General features: G+C 40.5%; 1 protein-coding gene across 1 annotated transcript in view; it reads right to left on the reverse strand.

Annotated features, from left to right (window-relative positions):
* LOC129665104 (cytochrome P450 2C70-like) overlaps nt 1-11,436 on the reverse strand; it is a 37,072-nt gene extending 25,636 nt beyond the window's left edge. The window contains exon 1 of the mRNA XM_055591628.1: nt 11,197-11,436. Coding sequence (XP_055447603.1) covers nt 11,197-11,364 — 168 coding nt within the window. The 5' untranslated portion in view covers nt 11,365-11,436. The remainder of the gene's footprint in view (nt 1-11,196) is intronic.
* Nucleotides 11,437-17,243: the final 5,807 nt, after the last annotated feature.

Consider the following 17,243-nt stretch of genomic DNA (forward strand, 5'->3'; position numbering starts at 1 on the left):
AAAACTAGTCAGTTGGGACTCCAAGTGTTAGGTTTTTCTTCTTCTCCCCTGATAACATCTGCATAAAATCTAGGACCACATATTATTTAGTAATAAGTGTAACATCTAAAGAAAGTCCACTGCATGCTAGCCAACCATCTTGGTTTCCACTACCATTTGTGTCTCATTCCAGTCCCTGAATCAAGTTTCCAGTAACCATGAGTCAGCTACCACCACCCAGAAATATGCAGCCATAGCCACCCATTTCTTATGATAGGACTAACTTCTTTTTAGAGTTTTGTAACCTGCTTACTCTGATACCCAAAGACTGTTTTGAGTAACCTCAACCTCTTAACTTGTTAGAACAGACCAGTTTTTGCTTCCTTGCATACATATTAAAAGTCTCATTGCGGGTTCATCTTAAAAACAAATAAACAAACAAACTCTTCCTCATACCTTTCTTCACAATATTCCTGAGATTCAGCTTTAAGGCTGTTGCCCTAATAATGGCCAATCAATAAATCTTTTAATTATAAGTTGATTGAGTTGATAGCCTTTTTTCAGGGGTCAAGAATTCCATAATATTTGGAGATCCCAGCAAGATCCTTAGGAGACTCTAGACTCATGCCCATGGTTTGGGATAGGCCTCAGTGGACTTGCATGTCCAGGGAGTTCAGACTACAAGGCTGCCACAAATTAAATGTCACTAGTAGGAGATAGATCCCAGAGGGAGTAAGCCCAAGGTGGGCTTGGTAAGTCCCAGGGAGCCCACACTGCCACTGCCTCAAATATGCAAAACAGAAGTAAGAATTGCCAACCAACATGCTTCTGAAGCTATGACAGATAAGTGACTCTTGGATTCCAGACATTTGGAGAGAAAAATGAGAGAATAGACAAAATCATAGACATAGTCTCCAGGACAGAGAGATGCCTTCCTATTGTTCTGACTTGGATACATGAAGGAAATTGCCTACCATATGTTTGAGTTCATTTGGTCCTCCCCTATTGTGTTGTTTTATTATATTTTCATGTTGTTATCTTTTGTCTGTTGGACTTATGTTTTCAATTATTTTACATAGATGACAGTCAGACTAAATACAGCCAAATCACCCCTGAGCTGTACGCTACAACATTTTCAAGATTTCCATGCGGCAGACTGTTCATGGATGCCTTCATGCTGTATCTCTCTGTGGACCCCCCCTCCATCTCCTTTTCCATCCTCTTCCATATCTCTCTGCCCCTCCCTCTCTCTGTGTGTGTATGTGCGTGCATGCATGTGTGTATGTGTGTGTGTGTGTGTGTGTGTGTGTGTGTGTGTGTGTGTGTGTAGTGAGTATCTGTATGTGTCTTTCTCATTGACTTGCTGCAGCCTGCTGTTTAAGTCCTAACTGTACATCTGGCAATACCTATGCCCTGTTTGCTCTGTCTCCAAGATGGCTCCTGTCTGTGACCATGGAGCTCTGGCTGCTGCTACTCCCAATGCTACCAGGCTGGGGCAATGAAGGTACCCTGAATGTGTAACCCTAGAGGGTTTCTGCTGCTCTCTGTACTTTGTAGCTGGCTTATACTAAGATTTTTTTTTTTATCTAAGCCTCCTTTGTTCTCTCTGGTTTCTTGCTATGGTGTAAAAAATATCCTTCTGCATAGATACCCAATGCTGCCAGAGAACTTTGCCCCTTTTTTATTATTCCACAGGTCTATCTCTATGTGGAAGAGGAAATTACTACACCCCAGGCAGAGAGGAAAGATTCCTCTCCACACCTCCCAGCTCCCTTGGATCTGCTTGGACCACAATAGCAGCTATTGTCCACATACACCTGGCTGAAGACTTCCAAGAGGAGCTTGATCAGGCAATGATATCCACTGCTGACAAGCCTTCAATTCCTCCAGCAATATATGAACTTTCTTGCTAGGTCCTGATCCAAAATAGGAAAACTAGACCTAATGACTACCACACACGGGGGGACTTGGATAGTATTGAAGAAATGCTTTGTCTATGTAAATGTATTAAATGTTATTTGAAATCATCGTTAATACCCTCAAGAAACTCTATACAGGGGTCTTTTCTGAGCCTGATACTCCACCAAGGACCATGTATTGATATAACCTAGAACCTCTGCTCGGATGTAGTCCGTGGTAACTCAGTAACCAAGTGGGTTTCCCTAGTAAGGGGAACAGGTACTATTTCTGACATGAACTCAATGGCAGGCTCTTTAAACTCCCCACCCCCCAAGGGAGGAGCAGTCCTGCTAGACCACAGAGGAGGACTTTGCAGCCAGTCCTGAAGAAACCTGATAAAACAGGGCCAGATGAAAGGGGAGGAGGTCCTCCTCAATCAATGGACTTGGAAAGGCACAGGGAGGAGAAAAGGGAGGGAGGGCGGGATTGGGAGGGAATGAGGGAGCAGGATACAGCTGGGATACAGAGTTAATAAAATGTGACTAATAATAATAAAAAAATAAACAAATTAATGAATAGATAGATAGATAGATAGATAGATAGATAGATAGATAGATAGATAGATAAAAAAGAAACTCTGTACAAACCTGCCCTTGAGATGTCAACCCACTAAGCAGTTAAGTTGGTTCAGTAAACCCTTGTGTTCCTGACCCCTGCCCTTTATTAGCTATCTGATAATGCTGTGTTTTAGTTTGATGCTTGCACTCTGCCTCATTCAATTTCGAAATCAGCAGATGAGCAATAAAGTTAAGGTCACTGCCAGTCAGGTTCTGGTTCGGTACCAAGCCATTCCCAGTAGAGGAGGCAATGACTGCAATGACACCTCTCCTGTATAAAGCAAAAAGAAGTAGTTGTTGGGCTTGTGGACCATGTCTCCAGAGGAACTGGCATGGCACAGCGATGGAACATGTTCAAATCCCCGAAATCTCAAATTTGAGACTTAAAATCTTATCCTGAGAACCAAAGATGTGGAATGAAGCTCCCTCCTTATTTCCAGTGCCTGTGTCAGGAGCACACAACACAACCTCCAAGTGGTCACAGGTGGTCAGTCATGTACGTTGTCACCTGTTATCCTTCCCTGTGTAAACAGGGCATCAACAGCATTCTAGCGCCAGTCCAGCCAATCAGATGCATTCATCCTCCAAGCCCCTCACCACTGCCCAAGGTTTATAATTTCCCTGTTCACAAACTAAAACACACCATCTGTTTAATCAAAGATCATCTAAGGCTTGTTTATTCTGGAAAATTAGGACTTCCCTCCTCTCTGAAGAATTTGTCCAGTGGGCCTCCAAGCTTGACTACTGGCCACACAGCCATAGCAGAACTGCTTCAGTTTGTGAGTCTGCTGGAGCTCATCCAGCAGCAAGGCAGTTGCTTGATTCACCTGAGTCAGCTTAGACTTCCTGGAGGCCTGAGCTCCATTGCTTGGCTCAACCCCAGAACCAGCATTTTAGTGATCAGAAGATCAGTCACGGGCATTTTCCCTCACCCTCTGCCATTACGAGGTCAGTTTGATCAACAGGTTGTAACTGTAGTATCATTGCCACCTTGGCTTCAAAACTCCAAGTTTCTACTGCTGCTGGTACCAGCCACCTCATTAAAATGAGCTAACTTTATGATAAAGGTCTTTCTGAGGTCAGGGATACAAGCTACATACATAGACATAATAAAGACAACATACAGCAAGCAATAGTCAACATCAAATTTAATGTAGAGAAAAAGTAAAGAAATTCCACTAAAATCAGCAACAAGAGAAGGTTGAATATTCTCTCCATATCTATTCAATATAGTACTTAAAGATTTATCTAGAGCAATAAGACAATTAAAGAAAACCAACCGGATACAAATTGGAAAGGAAGAAGTCAAAGAATCACTATTTGCACATGGCAAGATATTATACATAACTGTCCCCAAAAATTTTACTGGGAAACTCCTGCAGCTGATAAATACATTTGGCAAAGTGGCTGAATACAAATTAACTCAAAAAGTCAGTAGTCCTCCTTTATACAAATGATAAATGGGCTGAGAAATAAATCAAATAATATAAAATATCTGGTGTAATACTAACCAAGCAAGTAAAAGACTTGTATGTCAAGAACTTGACATCTTTAAAGAAAGAAATTGAAAAACTATCAGAAGATGGTAAGATCTCACACGGAACAGTAGGATTAACATAGTAAAAACAGCCATTTTATCAAATGCAATCTAAAGATTCAATGCAATTCCCATCAAAATTTTAACACAATTGTTGGGGGACGCTTGTATTTTGATGCTAATTACTGGCCCTCAAGATCTGGTTACTGCCTGGATACAGTTATCCTTGTATAAGCCTGCCTAAGACATACCTGATTGGTTGATTAAAGGCCTAAAACCTAAGCAGGGCAGAATGGGGTAGGTGTGGCTAAGGTTCCCAGGCTTGGAAACAGGAGAATCATGGGAGAGAGAAAAACAAGAAGAGGAAAGAAGATTCCATGATGGGTTAGCATAGAGAAGGAAATATGTAGAACTGGAGGAAGGCCTCCAGCAATGGCATGGGATGGCCCAGATAAAGAATAAGCGCAAGTGTTATAAGGTTATGAATGGAAGATAGCCCAGGTGAGGATGGTTAAGGAGGATGGCATTGGATGGTGGCTGAGAAGTGGACGGTGAGGTTACTGAGACAGCATAGGTAAAATAACTGCCCAGCCCAAGGTAAACAAGGCAATTATAAACTTTAACAGGAGTCTGTGCTTTATTAATGTGATAGCAGTTTAAGTAATATCACAGTAACCATTATATGGCAACTAATAAATGATATGTAGCCCAACAGCCCCTTTACATTTGTAACAACTCACAACTCTTTATAGACCTTGAAAGAACAATATTCTACTTAATAAAAAAAAAAAACACTCCAGAGAGCTAAAAAATAAAATCCTGTACAATAAAAGAACATCTGGAGATAACACCACCTCTGATTTCATGCTGTACTACAGAGCAATGGTGATTAAAAAAAATTATGTGGTATCGGTATAATATAAGACAGGTTGATCAATGTAATATCAAAGAACCAGAAGTAAATCCATATTCTTATGGACACTTGATTTTTGACGAAGAAGCTAAAATTATACAATAGAAAAAGAACACACCTTCCATAGATGGTGCTGGTGTAACTGGATGTCTGCATGGAGAATAATGCAAATTTCTTCATATCTATCACCCTGCACAAAATTCAAGTCCAAGCATATCAAGAACATAAACATAAAACCAGATACACTGAACCTGATAGAATAGGAAGTGAGGAATAGCATTCAATGCATTGGCATAGGAGATATCTTCCTAAGCAAAATAACAATAGCTCAGGTAATGAGATCAAAAATTAATAAATCAGACCTCTCGAGACTGAGAAGCTTTGTAAGGCAATAAAGACTCTCAAAAGGAAAAAGCAGAAGCTTACAGAATGATAAAAGATCTTCACCAAACCCACATATGACAGAGGGCTGATATCCAAAATATATAAAGTATATAAAGAACCTGAAAAACTAAAAATCAACAAACCAAATAACTCAATTAAACATGGGTTACATTTCAAAATGGCTTCTAGACAGAGGAATCTCAAATGGCCAAGAAGCACTTAAAGAAATGTTTTGCATCCTTACCATCACAGAAATACAAATCAAAATGACTCTGAGATTCCATCCTACACCTGTCAGAATGGCTAACACCAAAAACTCAAGTGACAGCTCATGCTGACAAGGATGTAGAACAAGGTGAATACTCCTCCACAGCTGGTGGGAGTTCAAACTTGTACAGCCACTTTGGAAATCCATTTGATGGTTTTTCAGAAATTTGGGAATACCTCAAGACCCAGCTATACCACTCCTGGGCATATACCCAAAGGATCCACCATACCATAAGGATACTTGTTAAACTATGTTCATAGAAACTTTATTCATAATAACCAAAAAAAAATGTATATGATCTAGATGTTCTTCATCTGAAGAATGAATAAAGAAAATATGGAGAATGGAACATTACTCATCATCCATTTAAAAAAAATGACATCATGTAATTTGGTGGCAAATGGATGGAACTAAAAAAAATCAACCAAAGTAAGCTAACCCAGACCCAGAAAGGTAAACATGGTATATACTCACCTATAAGTGGATATTAGCCAAAAATTACAGGATAGTTATGCTACAACATAAAGAAGCTAAACCAACAAAGAGGATTCAGGGAAGGGGACACTGAATCTCACTGAGAAGGGAAAATAGAGTAGGGGAAGGGCTGGGAGATAGGAACAGAAGGGACCAGGTGGAGAGAGGACAGAGAAACAGAGTACAGGGAGAGCCAACTGGCATGACAGGGTCATGTCTAAGATGAGCTAGAAACCCAAGGCAATGGAAACTGCAAGGAATCTATGAGTCTGAAGAGAGTCTGAACCAGGCATCTTCTCTAACCTGGCAAGAAATCCTGTGGATGGAGGTATTGGGACACAAACCCAGCCACAAAACCTTGGACCTACAATTTGTTCTGCCTACCAGATATGTGGTGGTAAAGATGGAGCAGAATTGACAACTATTGACTGGTCTAGCTTTAGATGCATGCCATTAGAGGGAGCCTAGCCCTGATACCCTGATGATACTCTGCTTTACTTGCAGACAGGAGCCTAGTATAACCATCATCATTGAGGATTCACCCAGTAACTGATGGAAACAGATTCAGAGATAGAAGACAAATATTAGGCAGAACAAGGAAAATGCTATGGAGGGGGATTATAGGTACCAGAGGGGTCAAGGATGCCATAGGAAAACCTACAGAATCAACTAACCTGGGCCTATAGGGGCTCACAGAGTCTGAACAGCCAATCAAAAAACATGCATTGGACTGACCTAGACCCTCTGCATATATGTAGCAGTTGTGTAGTTGGTTTTTATTTGGGACTCCTAACAGTGAGACCAGGGGTTGTCTTTGACTCTGTTGCCTGACTTTAGAACCCTTTCCACTAACTGGGCTGCCTCACCTAACCTCAGTGGGAGAAGAATGTGCCTAGCCTTACTGCAACTTGATATGCCAAGGCTGATTGATATCCATGGGAAACCTCCCCTTTTCTGAAGAGAAAGGGAGGAGAAGTAAATGGAGATGAAGAGGGAGGAAAGAAATGGAAGGAGAGAAGGAAGGATAAACTGTGGTTGGGAAGTAAAATATTTTTTTTTAAATCTTCCCATGATAAACAAAACTACCAGATACTAGTGGTAGCCCTAAGGTCTCCTCCAAAGAAGACAATGGGATACCTTAATTGTGGCAACTCTTTCCACTGGGCAAGGAACTGCCCCATGCCTCAACTCTCTACCAGGACCATGCCCTAACTCTGAACAGGCAGGTCACTGGAGAACTGACAACCCCTCTGCTCTACCAAGTTGGGCAGTCTCTCGAGTACCTTATCTACAGAAAGTCTCTACAGAAAGTCTCTTAGATCTTCTGGATCTGGTAGCTGAACACTAACTAATGCTGTCCTACATGGTGATGAAAAACTTTTTATTACAATTTATTCTCTTTGTATCCCAGCTATAGCCCCCTCTCTCATCCCTACCCAATTCTACCCTCCCTCCCTCTTCTCTTCCCATGCCCCTTCCCCAGTCTACTGATAGGGGAAGTCCTCCCCACCTTCCATCTGACCCTAGCCTATCAATTCTCATCAGGACTGTCTGCATTGTCTTCTTCCATGGCCTGGTAAAGCTGCCCCGCCCCTCAGGGGAAGGTGATCAAAGAGTGACCCACTGAGTTCATTCAGAGAAAACCCCTGTTCCCATTACTAGGGAACCCACTTGGAGACAGCTGCCATGGGCTACATCTATGAAGATTCTAGGTTATGGCCATGCGTGGTCCTTGGTTGGCGTATCCGTCTCAGAAAAGACCTCTCTGCCCAGATTTTTTTTGTTCTGTTGACTTTCTTAATGCTGTCCTTCATGACTGCCAAAGACTGATGCTCTCTTCCTTGAAAATTACCATGGAGTTGTCTAGGGCAAGTAAGCCCTAGGTAAGTCTCTGTCATTTTGATTGATACAGAGGCCATTTCTATTATACTTTCTGCTCATTTTTTTTTCTGCTCAGATCTCTGATGATGTTGATGGCTGTCTGTAGCTTTATCTGTTTAATACCAGCAAGTCCTCAGCATCCCCCTCTCCCTATTGGTCAGCTATCTGATCAGGTGATTGCATACATAAAAATCTGGCCTTTCTTTTTAGAGCTACTAGATCCTCGGCTAAAGAAGACAGACCCAGTTTACCTTGCTGACAGGCTTCACACTAGATGACATAAACTCACAAAACAGGTTTAAATGTAGCTTTTATTATTCCTTTATTTAAAAACAAACAACAACCAAAACCAATCTTGCTTTCTAATGACTGCTCTCAGTAATCAATGACCTATGTTTCATGACAAGTGATTAAATAAAATATTAAAATTTCTAAAAGTTAAAAGGGTCTAGAAAAATAAGTCATAAATGTGCAGGTTGTAAATGTCTAAAAAGTAAGCCATGAGGGTCTAAGAAAAATAAATTAAAATGTATAAATGAAGGTTATAAAATATCTAAAGATATGAAATTTTAAATAAGTTATAAGGGTTTAAAATCATTTAAAATATGTAAATGCAGTTTACAAATACATAAAAAAATTTAAAAATTTCAAATTTCTTTCTTTCTCTATGGTATTTTATGGTAAGACTTCAAATATTGAGAATTTTAACATTAATCAATGGAATTCTGTTAATTATTAATCTAGTCCTGGTAAAGCACTAACTACAATTGTCATAGTCAAAAGCTCAAAAATGTACATTTCCTTTGGTTGTTTATTAAGTAGAGACTCGAAAAAATATGTCACAAGCTGGGTGTAATGGCATATGTCTTTAATCTCTGCAGAGGCAGGCAGATCACTGTGAGTTTGAGGGAGCCTAGTCACAAAGCAAGCCTAGGAAAGCCAAGGCTACACAGAGAAACCCTGTCTTGAAGTATAAAACAAACAAAAACAAAAAACAAAACAAAAAAGAACTCATGTTGAAAACATCTTTGTCCAATCTATATACATCCAACTCGCTAGACAAAGGAAAGAATGTTCATGATTTTATCCTCCAAAAGTTTTTGGGTCCCCAAGCTTTTAATATGAATTGCGGGCATGAGTTTACTCCAGCTGTTTACAGATACTTGTTAACTGTTTTGTTTTATTTTACAATGAGAATTTTAATACAGATTAAAAACAATGGTAATACTGATATATATAAAATTTTGTCTCCTTTTGTAATCTTAAAAATTCATATAAAATTCAGGGGATCACAACTTTGATCTATCTCAGGTCAAACATATTCCAGATAAGTACTCCTGTCATGTCAGTCATGGGCAGCAAACAAGATGTACCCTGCCCTGTCCTGGCCATTAGCCATCCTTCCAGGCTCCCTGTGCCCTGACGACAATACCCTACTTTCACTCTACACTTTGCCATCTATCGCCTATTCCCGAGGGTGAACTACCTCCTCAGCCTACTCTTGGGACTTCTTCCATGGCCCCAACTACTGGGACCACGAATCTGCAACTTTTAAATGTGCACCCAAGATAAAGTCTCTATCCTTAGTCTGTATCTGTCCTAGCAGCATTTTAATCAACTAACGTCTACAAACTGCTCCAAACACACCAGCCTCCAGGACTCCTTTGAAATCAGCAGGTTCTGGACTTGCTGAAAACCAGTAGAAACCAGATGCTTCTGGTGAAATTTTCTGCCAGGTTGGACCAGCATTCCAGATTTCTCCAAAGTTACCAGCACTTCAGTAGCCACAGGTGGTCCAACGGGCAGCAAACAAGGTGCACCCTGCCCTGTTCTGGCCTTTAACCAGCACTCTAACCTTCCTGTACCCTGACAACAGTATCTTACTTTCAGTGGAGAAGCAGTTACTGAAGAAAGCACCTTATTCCTCATCCTCCACAACGGCCTGGAGTATTATTGGGGCCAAAGGAAACTAGTTCCCCTCTACAAAAGAAGTCATTTCCCTAGCACTGTCAATGTGTCATTTGTCAAGAGACAAATTACTCTCCATGGTGTCTATTAGCTTACGAAAGCTCATGGTAGCCTTCGGGATCTTTAGTATTACAAATACCTGTTAAAATCAGAGAGTTATGTAAACTTACAAAGGTGGGGGTACTTGAGATGGGGACTTGAATCTGATTAAATTGTTTACTTCATGCTTATCAAATTTCACCTAGGTAAAATAAATGTTTGTTTTCTCTGTCCTACTGTTTTATTCATTATTTGTAAATGTCAGTGTCAAACACTGTAGATACAATGAGCTCTAAAATTAAATTCCCCAACTCATTCTCCTAGAGCCAATGGAGAATGTAATGGACTAAAATCCCCTCCTTGTGTTACTTCTGAATGTTAATATAGGTCTTAATGTCACAAACTGGCTATGCACATATATAAAAAAGTCAACACAATTAAAATGTTAACCTTTAGCCCTACATAAATGTGAATCAGTGATATGATTCATATGATCTAGAGCCACTGTGGAATTTAATGGCTGAAGAAACTTCATTTTATGCTAGGTATGCTTCTTGGTACCCACTAGCTGTTTGCCTGCCTCCAGTCCCTCAAAGACAAATTGCCAGTAACCTTCACTGAGTGACCGCCCCAAAAGTGTACACTTAGGACCATCTACTTGTTATGAAATTATTAACTGCTTTTTCACTTCTGTAACTTTCTTATGCAGATACTCAAACGCTGTTTTGAGTCTTCTTAACCCTTCACACCTGGGCAGAGCAGACCAGTTTTTGCTTGCTTGCATAAATAGTGAAGGTCTTTTGGGGGTTTTGCTGTTAATAAACTCTTTCCCATAGGCCTACTTTATGACATACCCAGGATTCAGCTTTAAGGTTGTTATCCTACTAGCCACTGATCAGTAAGTCTTTTACTTATTTTTTAATTCAATATATATATTATTTTTTATTATTAATTACACTTTATTCTCTTTGTATCTCCCCATAAGCCCCTCCCTCCTCCCCTTCCGATTCCACCCTTCCTCCCCCTTCTTCATGCATGCCCCTCCCCAAGTCCACTGATAGGGGAGGTCCTCTTCTCCCTCCTTCTGATCTTAGTCTATGTGATCTGATAGACTAAGTCTTTTACTTATAATTGGAGTGAATCTATGGTCTTTCCCCAGGGGTCACAAACTACATAATCCTGGAGCTGTATCATTCACACACTGAAAACCACAGAAAAGAAAGCTAATCACACTTACTAGGTTCAGAGACTTGATGATATTTTTAATATCCACTTGCAAAATATTTCCAACAATTGGTAAAGGAGTGGGTCCAGGTGGGAGCTTCTTTTTGACGTGGTGCTGATTCCACAGAAAAAGAAAAATCAAACAAGAAAGGCAAATCCCAAGGAAGATGAAGAGCGCCATTGATGCACTAAACAAATGCACTGGAAAGCCTACACTCCAGGAGTCCACAAGTGCAGCTCTAAAGAAATACACAGTATTTGTACTTTTGAGTGAGACTCCTTTATCTTCAGTACACTTTGCTCTGAATAAACAAAAGTGACTGTTTCCTAATATTACTTTTCTATGTGTTTGTCATTTCAACATAACCATTTATTCTTCAGAGTGAAACATGAATAGCTATATTTTTTATTAATTTTTATTTTTTATATTAATCACAGGTTATTTACTTTGTATTCCAGCCGTAGCCCCCTCCCACATTCCGTCCCAATCTCAGCCTCCCTCCCTCATCTCCTCCCTGCTGCTTTCCAAGTCCGCTGCTAGGGGAGGTCCTCCTCCCCTTCCATCTGACCCTAACTTATCAGGTATCTTCAAAACTGGCTGACATGTCCTTCTCTATGGCCTAGCAAGACTGTTCCTCCCTCAATGGGGGGAGGGATGGTTATGACTATTCTTGATTGTCAACTTGACTAAATCTGGAATTAACCAAAATCCAAAAATGGAGGACATACAAGTGAGTGGTTTGTCTTGGTTTCATATGTTCATAGTGTTTGACTTGCTCATTACCCTTTGTTCCCTGACACTTCCATATTATCTATATCTGCATTCCTTCCCAGGGCTTCTTGTTCAATCTTGATCCTTTTAGCTTAAGAATTTCTTAAGCATCTGATCAAAAACATGCTCAACATAAGAGGAACCAGTTCAAAGGTGTGGTGAAAAGAGGAGAAACTTGTGATGTGCATATTTTTGTCATCAAAATTTGTATTTAATTAGGCATTCCTTGGGTGCTCATTATTCCTGGGTTCATTAATAATTTAAAGCACTAATAATTATCTTTGTGGTACATACTTGAGTTCTTTATGTATTTTGGATACTATCCCTCTGTCAGATATAGGATTGGTGAAGATCTTTTTTCATTCTGTAAGCTGTCATTTTGTCCTTTTGACAGTGCCCTTTGCCTTACAGAAGCTTTTCAATTTCATGAGGTCCCATTTATTAATTACTGATCTTACTGCCTGGGCTGCTGGTATTCTGTTCAGAAAGTTGTCTCCTGTACCAATGCATTCAAGGCTATTCTCCACTTTATCTTCTGTTAGATTTAATGAATCCAGTTTTATGTTGAGGTCTTCAATCCACTGGAACTTTACTTTGTGCAGAGTGACATATATGGATCTATTTGCATTCTTCTACATGCAGACAACCAGTTACACTACCACCAATTTTTGAAGATGCTTTCTTTATTCCATTGTATTGTTTTGGTTTCTTTGTCAAAAGTCTGGTGTGCTTGGGTGTTTGGGTTCATTTCTAGGTCTTCAGTTTGATTCTATTGATCAATCTGTTTGTTTTTATGCAATACCATGAGGTTTTTATTACTATTGTTCTGTAGTACAGCTTGAAATCAGGGCTGATGATACCTCCAGAGGATTTTTTACTATCCTGGGTTTTTTTTATATGAAGTTAAAGATTGTTCTTTTAATATTTGTAAAGAATTATGTTGAAATTTTTACAGAAATTGCATTGAATCTGTAGATTGCTATATGTAAAATGGCCATTTTTATTAAGTTAATTCTTCTGATCCATGAGTATAGGAGGTCTTTTCATCTTCTGATAGGGTCTTCAATTTCTTCAAAGACTTGAAGTTCTTGTCATAAGAGTCTTTCACTTGCGTGGTTATAGTTACATCAAGATATTTTATATTATATGTGGCTACTGTGAAGGGTGTTTTCCCCCAATTTCTTAGTCCTTTATAGATTTATAGAGGAGGGCTACTGATTTTATTTTATTTTATTTTATTTTTATTCACTTTACATCCTTGTTATAATCCCATCTTTTTTTCCCTTCCAGTCCCTCTCTCCCTGCCTCACATTCCCCCCTCCCCTTTTGCTAAGAAAAAGGAGCTCCCTTTCCCATCCAGCCCAGCTCATCAAGTTGATTCAAGAATGAGGCTGTCTTCTTCCACTGTGGCCTGGCAAGGCAGTCCCACCAGAGAAAAATGATTACAAAGCTGGAAAGTCAGTCCATGTCTGATGCAGTCCCCACTTCCCTTACTAGAGGACCCACAGGAAGCTTAAGCTGTCCATATACTAAATCTTTGTAGGGGGCCTGGGTTCAGTTCCTACATGGTCCTTGGTTGATGCTTAGTCTCAGCAAGGCCCTCTCAGCCCTGGTTAGTTGGCACTGTTGATCTTCTTGTGGAGCTCCTGTCACCTCCAGGGCCTTTTCTATTTCTTCTCATTCTTCCATAAGACTCCCTACACCTCACCCAATGTTTGGATGTGAGTCTTGACATTTGTTTTGAGGTAGTTCTGGGTAGCGCTGCTCAGAGGACAAGTCTATCTGCTCCTGTTGGCAACTTTAGCACAGTATTGTTTATAGTGTTGAGTTGGCACTCTCCAAAACTGGAAATATCCCATACTAGTGGATAAGAAGGAATAATGTAGTAAAAATGACCATCTTACCAAAAGTAATTAACAGATTCGATACAATTCTCATCAAACTACCAACACAGATCTTTACAGAAAGAACAATTCTAAACTTCATATGAAAGAAAAAAAAACAGACTAGATAAGCAATCCTATACAATAAAAGAACTTCTGGAGGTATCTCCATCCCTGACTTCAAGCTATACTACAAAGCAATAGTAATAAAAACTGTATCGTACTTTCATAGAAATAGACTGCTTGATCAATGGAATTGAATCAAAGACCCAGAAATAAAACCACAAACCTACGGTCAATTGATTTTTGAGAAAAGAACCAAAACCATACAATGCAAAAAAGCATTTTCAACAAATGGTGCTGATCTAACTGGATATCTACATGTAGAAAAATGCAAATACATGTGTATTTATTTCTCTGCACAAAACTCAAGTCCAAGTGGATCAAAAGACCTCAATATAGCTCCAGATATGCAAAATATATTTGAAGAGAAAGTGGGGAAGAACCTCAAAGTGATTGGCACAGGAAATAACTTTCTAAATAGACCACCAACAGCTCAGGCTCTAAAATCAACAATTAGTACATGGGACCCCTTGCAACTGAAAAGCTTCTGTAAGGCAAAGGACACTGTCAATAGAACAAAACAACAGTCTACAGACTGGGAAAAGATTTTCACCAATCATACATCAGACAAAGAGTTACTATTCAAAATATATAATGAACTCAAGAAATCAAGCACCAATAAACAAAATAACACAAAGATCATTCTGAGTGAGTTATCCCAGAAGGAGAAAGACACACATAGTATATACTCACTTATATAGACCTGTAAGATATGATAAACATAATGAAAATCTATACACCTAAAGAAGATAAACAGGAAGGAGGACCCGATGTTAGATGATCAATCCTCACTTAGAAAGACAAATGGGATGTGCATTGGACGTAGGAGAAAACAAGTAACAGGACAGGAACCTACCACAGAGGGCCTCTGAAAGACTCTGCCTAGCAGTATATCAAAGCAGATACCAAGACTCATAACCAAACCTTGGGCAGAGTGCAGGGAATCATATGAAATAAAGGGGAGTTAGTGTGACCTGGAGAGTATAGGAGCTCCACAAGGACCAAATATACCTGGGCATAGGGGTCTTTTCTGAGTCAACAATACTTCAACCAAGAACCAAGTATGGATATAACCTAGAACCTCTGCTCGGATGTATCCCATGGTAGTTTAGTAACCAACTGGTTTTCCCTAGTAAGGGGAACAGGGACTATTTCTGACATGAACTCAATGGCAAGCTCTTTGACCTCCCCACCTCCCTCGGGAGGAGCAAATGGGCAGCTCTGGTTTCATGTGGGTCCCTAATAAGGGGAGTGGAATCTGTCTCTGTTATCTGCTTTCTGATCACTAACGCTTGTTGGCTCTGCCTCGCCAGGCCACAGAGGAAGATGTACTCAGTCCTGATGCAACATAATGAGCTGGGCTGGGTAGTTGGGGGAACTTCCCTTATCGGAGGAATATGGGAAAGGGAATGGGGGAAGAGGAAGAGAAGTTGAGATTGGGAGAAGAGGAGGGAAGGGGCTATTATCAAGATGTAAAGCAAATAAATAAGCTAATTAATTTAAAATTAAAAATTATTAATATCAAAAGGAAATGTATGTCTGATTCATATGTGAAAGGTACTTATCATTAGTCATCAGAAAATTTTAATTTTAAACCTCTATAAACATTTAGTCAGTAGAAGAAGTAAAATTACAGGAAATGATAACATTAAATATTGACATGATATGAAGCAACTTGACCTTTGTTAAAACACTGCCTAGAAATAGAAAACAGAATGGCCTTTCGGTACTGCTTAATCAATCATGTTTCCAGACATGGAAATATGGAATAGATAAGCTTACTGGAATATTTTTTTATCTGAGTAAGTGGAAGTATTCTCAAGCAAACAAAAGGCTACATTGGATCATGGCAAAAGGGAATCTTGGCCTGTGAGTCAAATTTCAGACTTGAGATAGTTTCCAGACCTCCAAGCCCCTTGAATGAAGTTGTGGTCAGGTTCCCTTGAGGAAAATACCTGAATGTTTTACTGTTAGTCTTTCTCAGGTTCTTCCACAGAGGAAACTATATAGTCTTTTACAAGGGTAACTGTATACTGAGGGAAAAGAAACAATAAAACTTTCCAGGGCCTAATAAATACTAGTTGAGACTTTGTGCTGATTCCAGGAGATCTTATGAAATTTTCTGGCCCTCCATTTAAAGTTGAGGTTTATTGGGGTCAGGTGATTAATGTAGTTTTGACTGAAGACTGACTCACAGTAGATCCCTTGGGTCCATGAACTCATCCTAAGTCGCAGAATGTGTAATTGGGACAGATATACTTTGAAGTTAGCAGAATTCTCACATTGGTTCCCTGACCGGTGGAGTAGGGGCTATAGTGGGTGGAAAGGCTTAATGGAAGCCTTTAGAATTGCCTCTGCCGAAACGCCGGCTCAGAATCTGACTGAGAAGCCCCAACCCCTGCTGGCAATCCCCTGAGAGCACCTCCATAAGCTTGTTCTAGCAGAGGGGAAGGACAGAGAGGCAACCTGCCAAGGACACAGCACCCTCTCTGCAGCTCACCCAGTGGCCCCTAGCAGAGAAACCCAAGCTCTGGATCTGAGGACACTCAACCCTACCTGGTACTCTCTTGGGATCAGCAAACATATATTCTACTGCCAGGCTGCTTCTGGCAGAGAGATCTGGGCCCGGGATCTGTGATTGAGTACACTCAACCTAACTCTTTCCCGCACCACCCAGGGACCAGTCAACATAACCCCTCCTGGCAGAGAAAAAGGACAAAGAGGCAGAACACAGGAAAGGTGGACACCGAGTCCTGCGGCCACAGTGTCACAGAGCTGACTGTTAGCCTACCAGTGCACTTCTGCAGCAGGACCAAATCAGAGAGTAGTAAGCAAGGGGAACCCCTGTGCATTCCAACTGCTCCTGCAAGAGAGTGAGTGAGCCTTCTAGGGAGACTTTGCCCCAGACCCAGGGCCTCTCCACAGAAGCAACCAGATGAGATCCCTGCCACCCACACCCCTAGTGTGGGCATCATAGGGATTCTTGGGATAGCAACCCCAACATTGAAGCCTCTGCCTTGTGGGTCCACCAGTGTAATCCAGGCAAACAATCCCTGGATCTCAGACAGAACTGTGTAATAGTGACTTGCATGCCACTGCAATAGTCAGAGAATCAGCACATGCACACTGCGCCCACTAAAGGCGCACGCGAATAGCGCCAGTGTCACATTCCTTACTTAGGCAAAACTGAAACCACAGGGCACAATCCAAACCTGTGAACCTCTCTCATCTTCCTGAAAAAACAGTCCAGAAAACAGAAAGAGAGGATCATAGCCCGAACGA

Source organism: Psammomys obesus, unplaced genomic scaffold, assembly GCF_907164565.1.
Source record: "Psammomys obesus unplaced genomic scaffold, mPsaObe1.curated_primary_1811, whole genome shotgun sequence".
In the NCBI taxonomy this organism is placed as follows: Eukaryota; Metazoa; Chordata; class Mammalia; order Rodentia; family Muridae; genus Psammomys; species Psammomys obesus.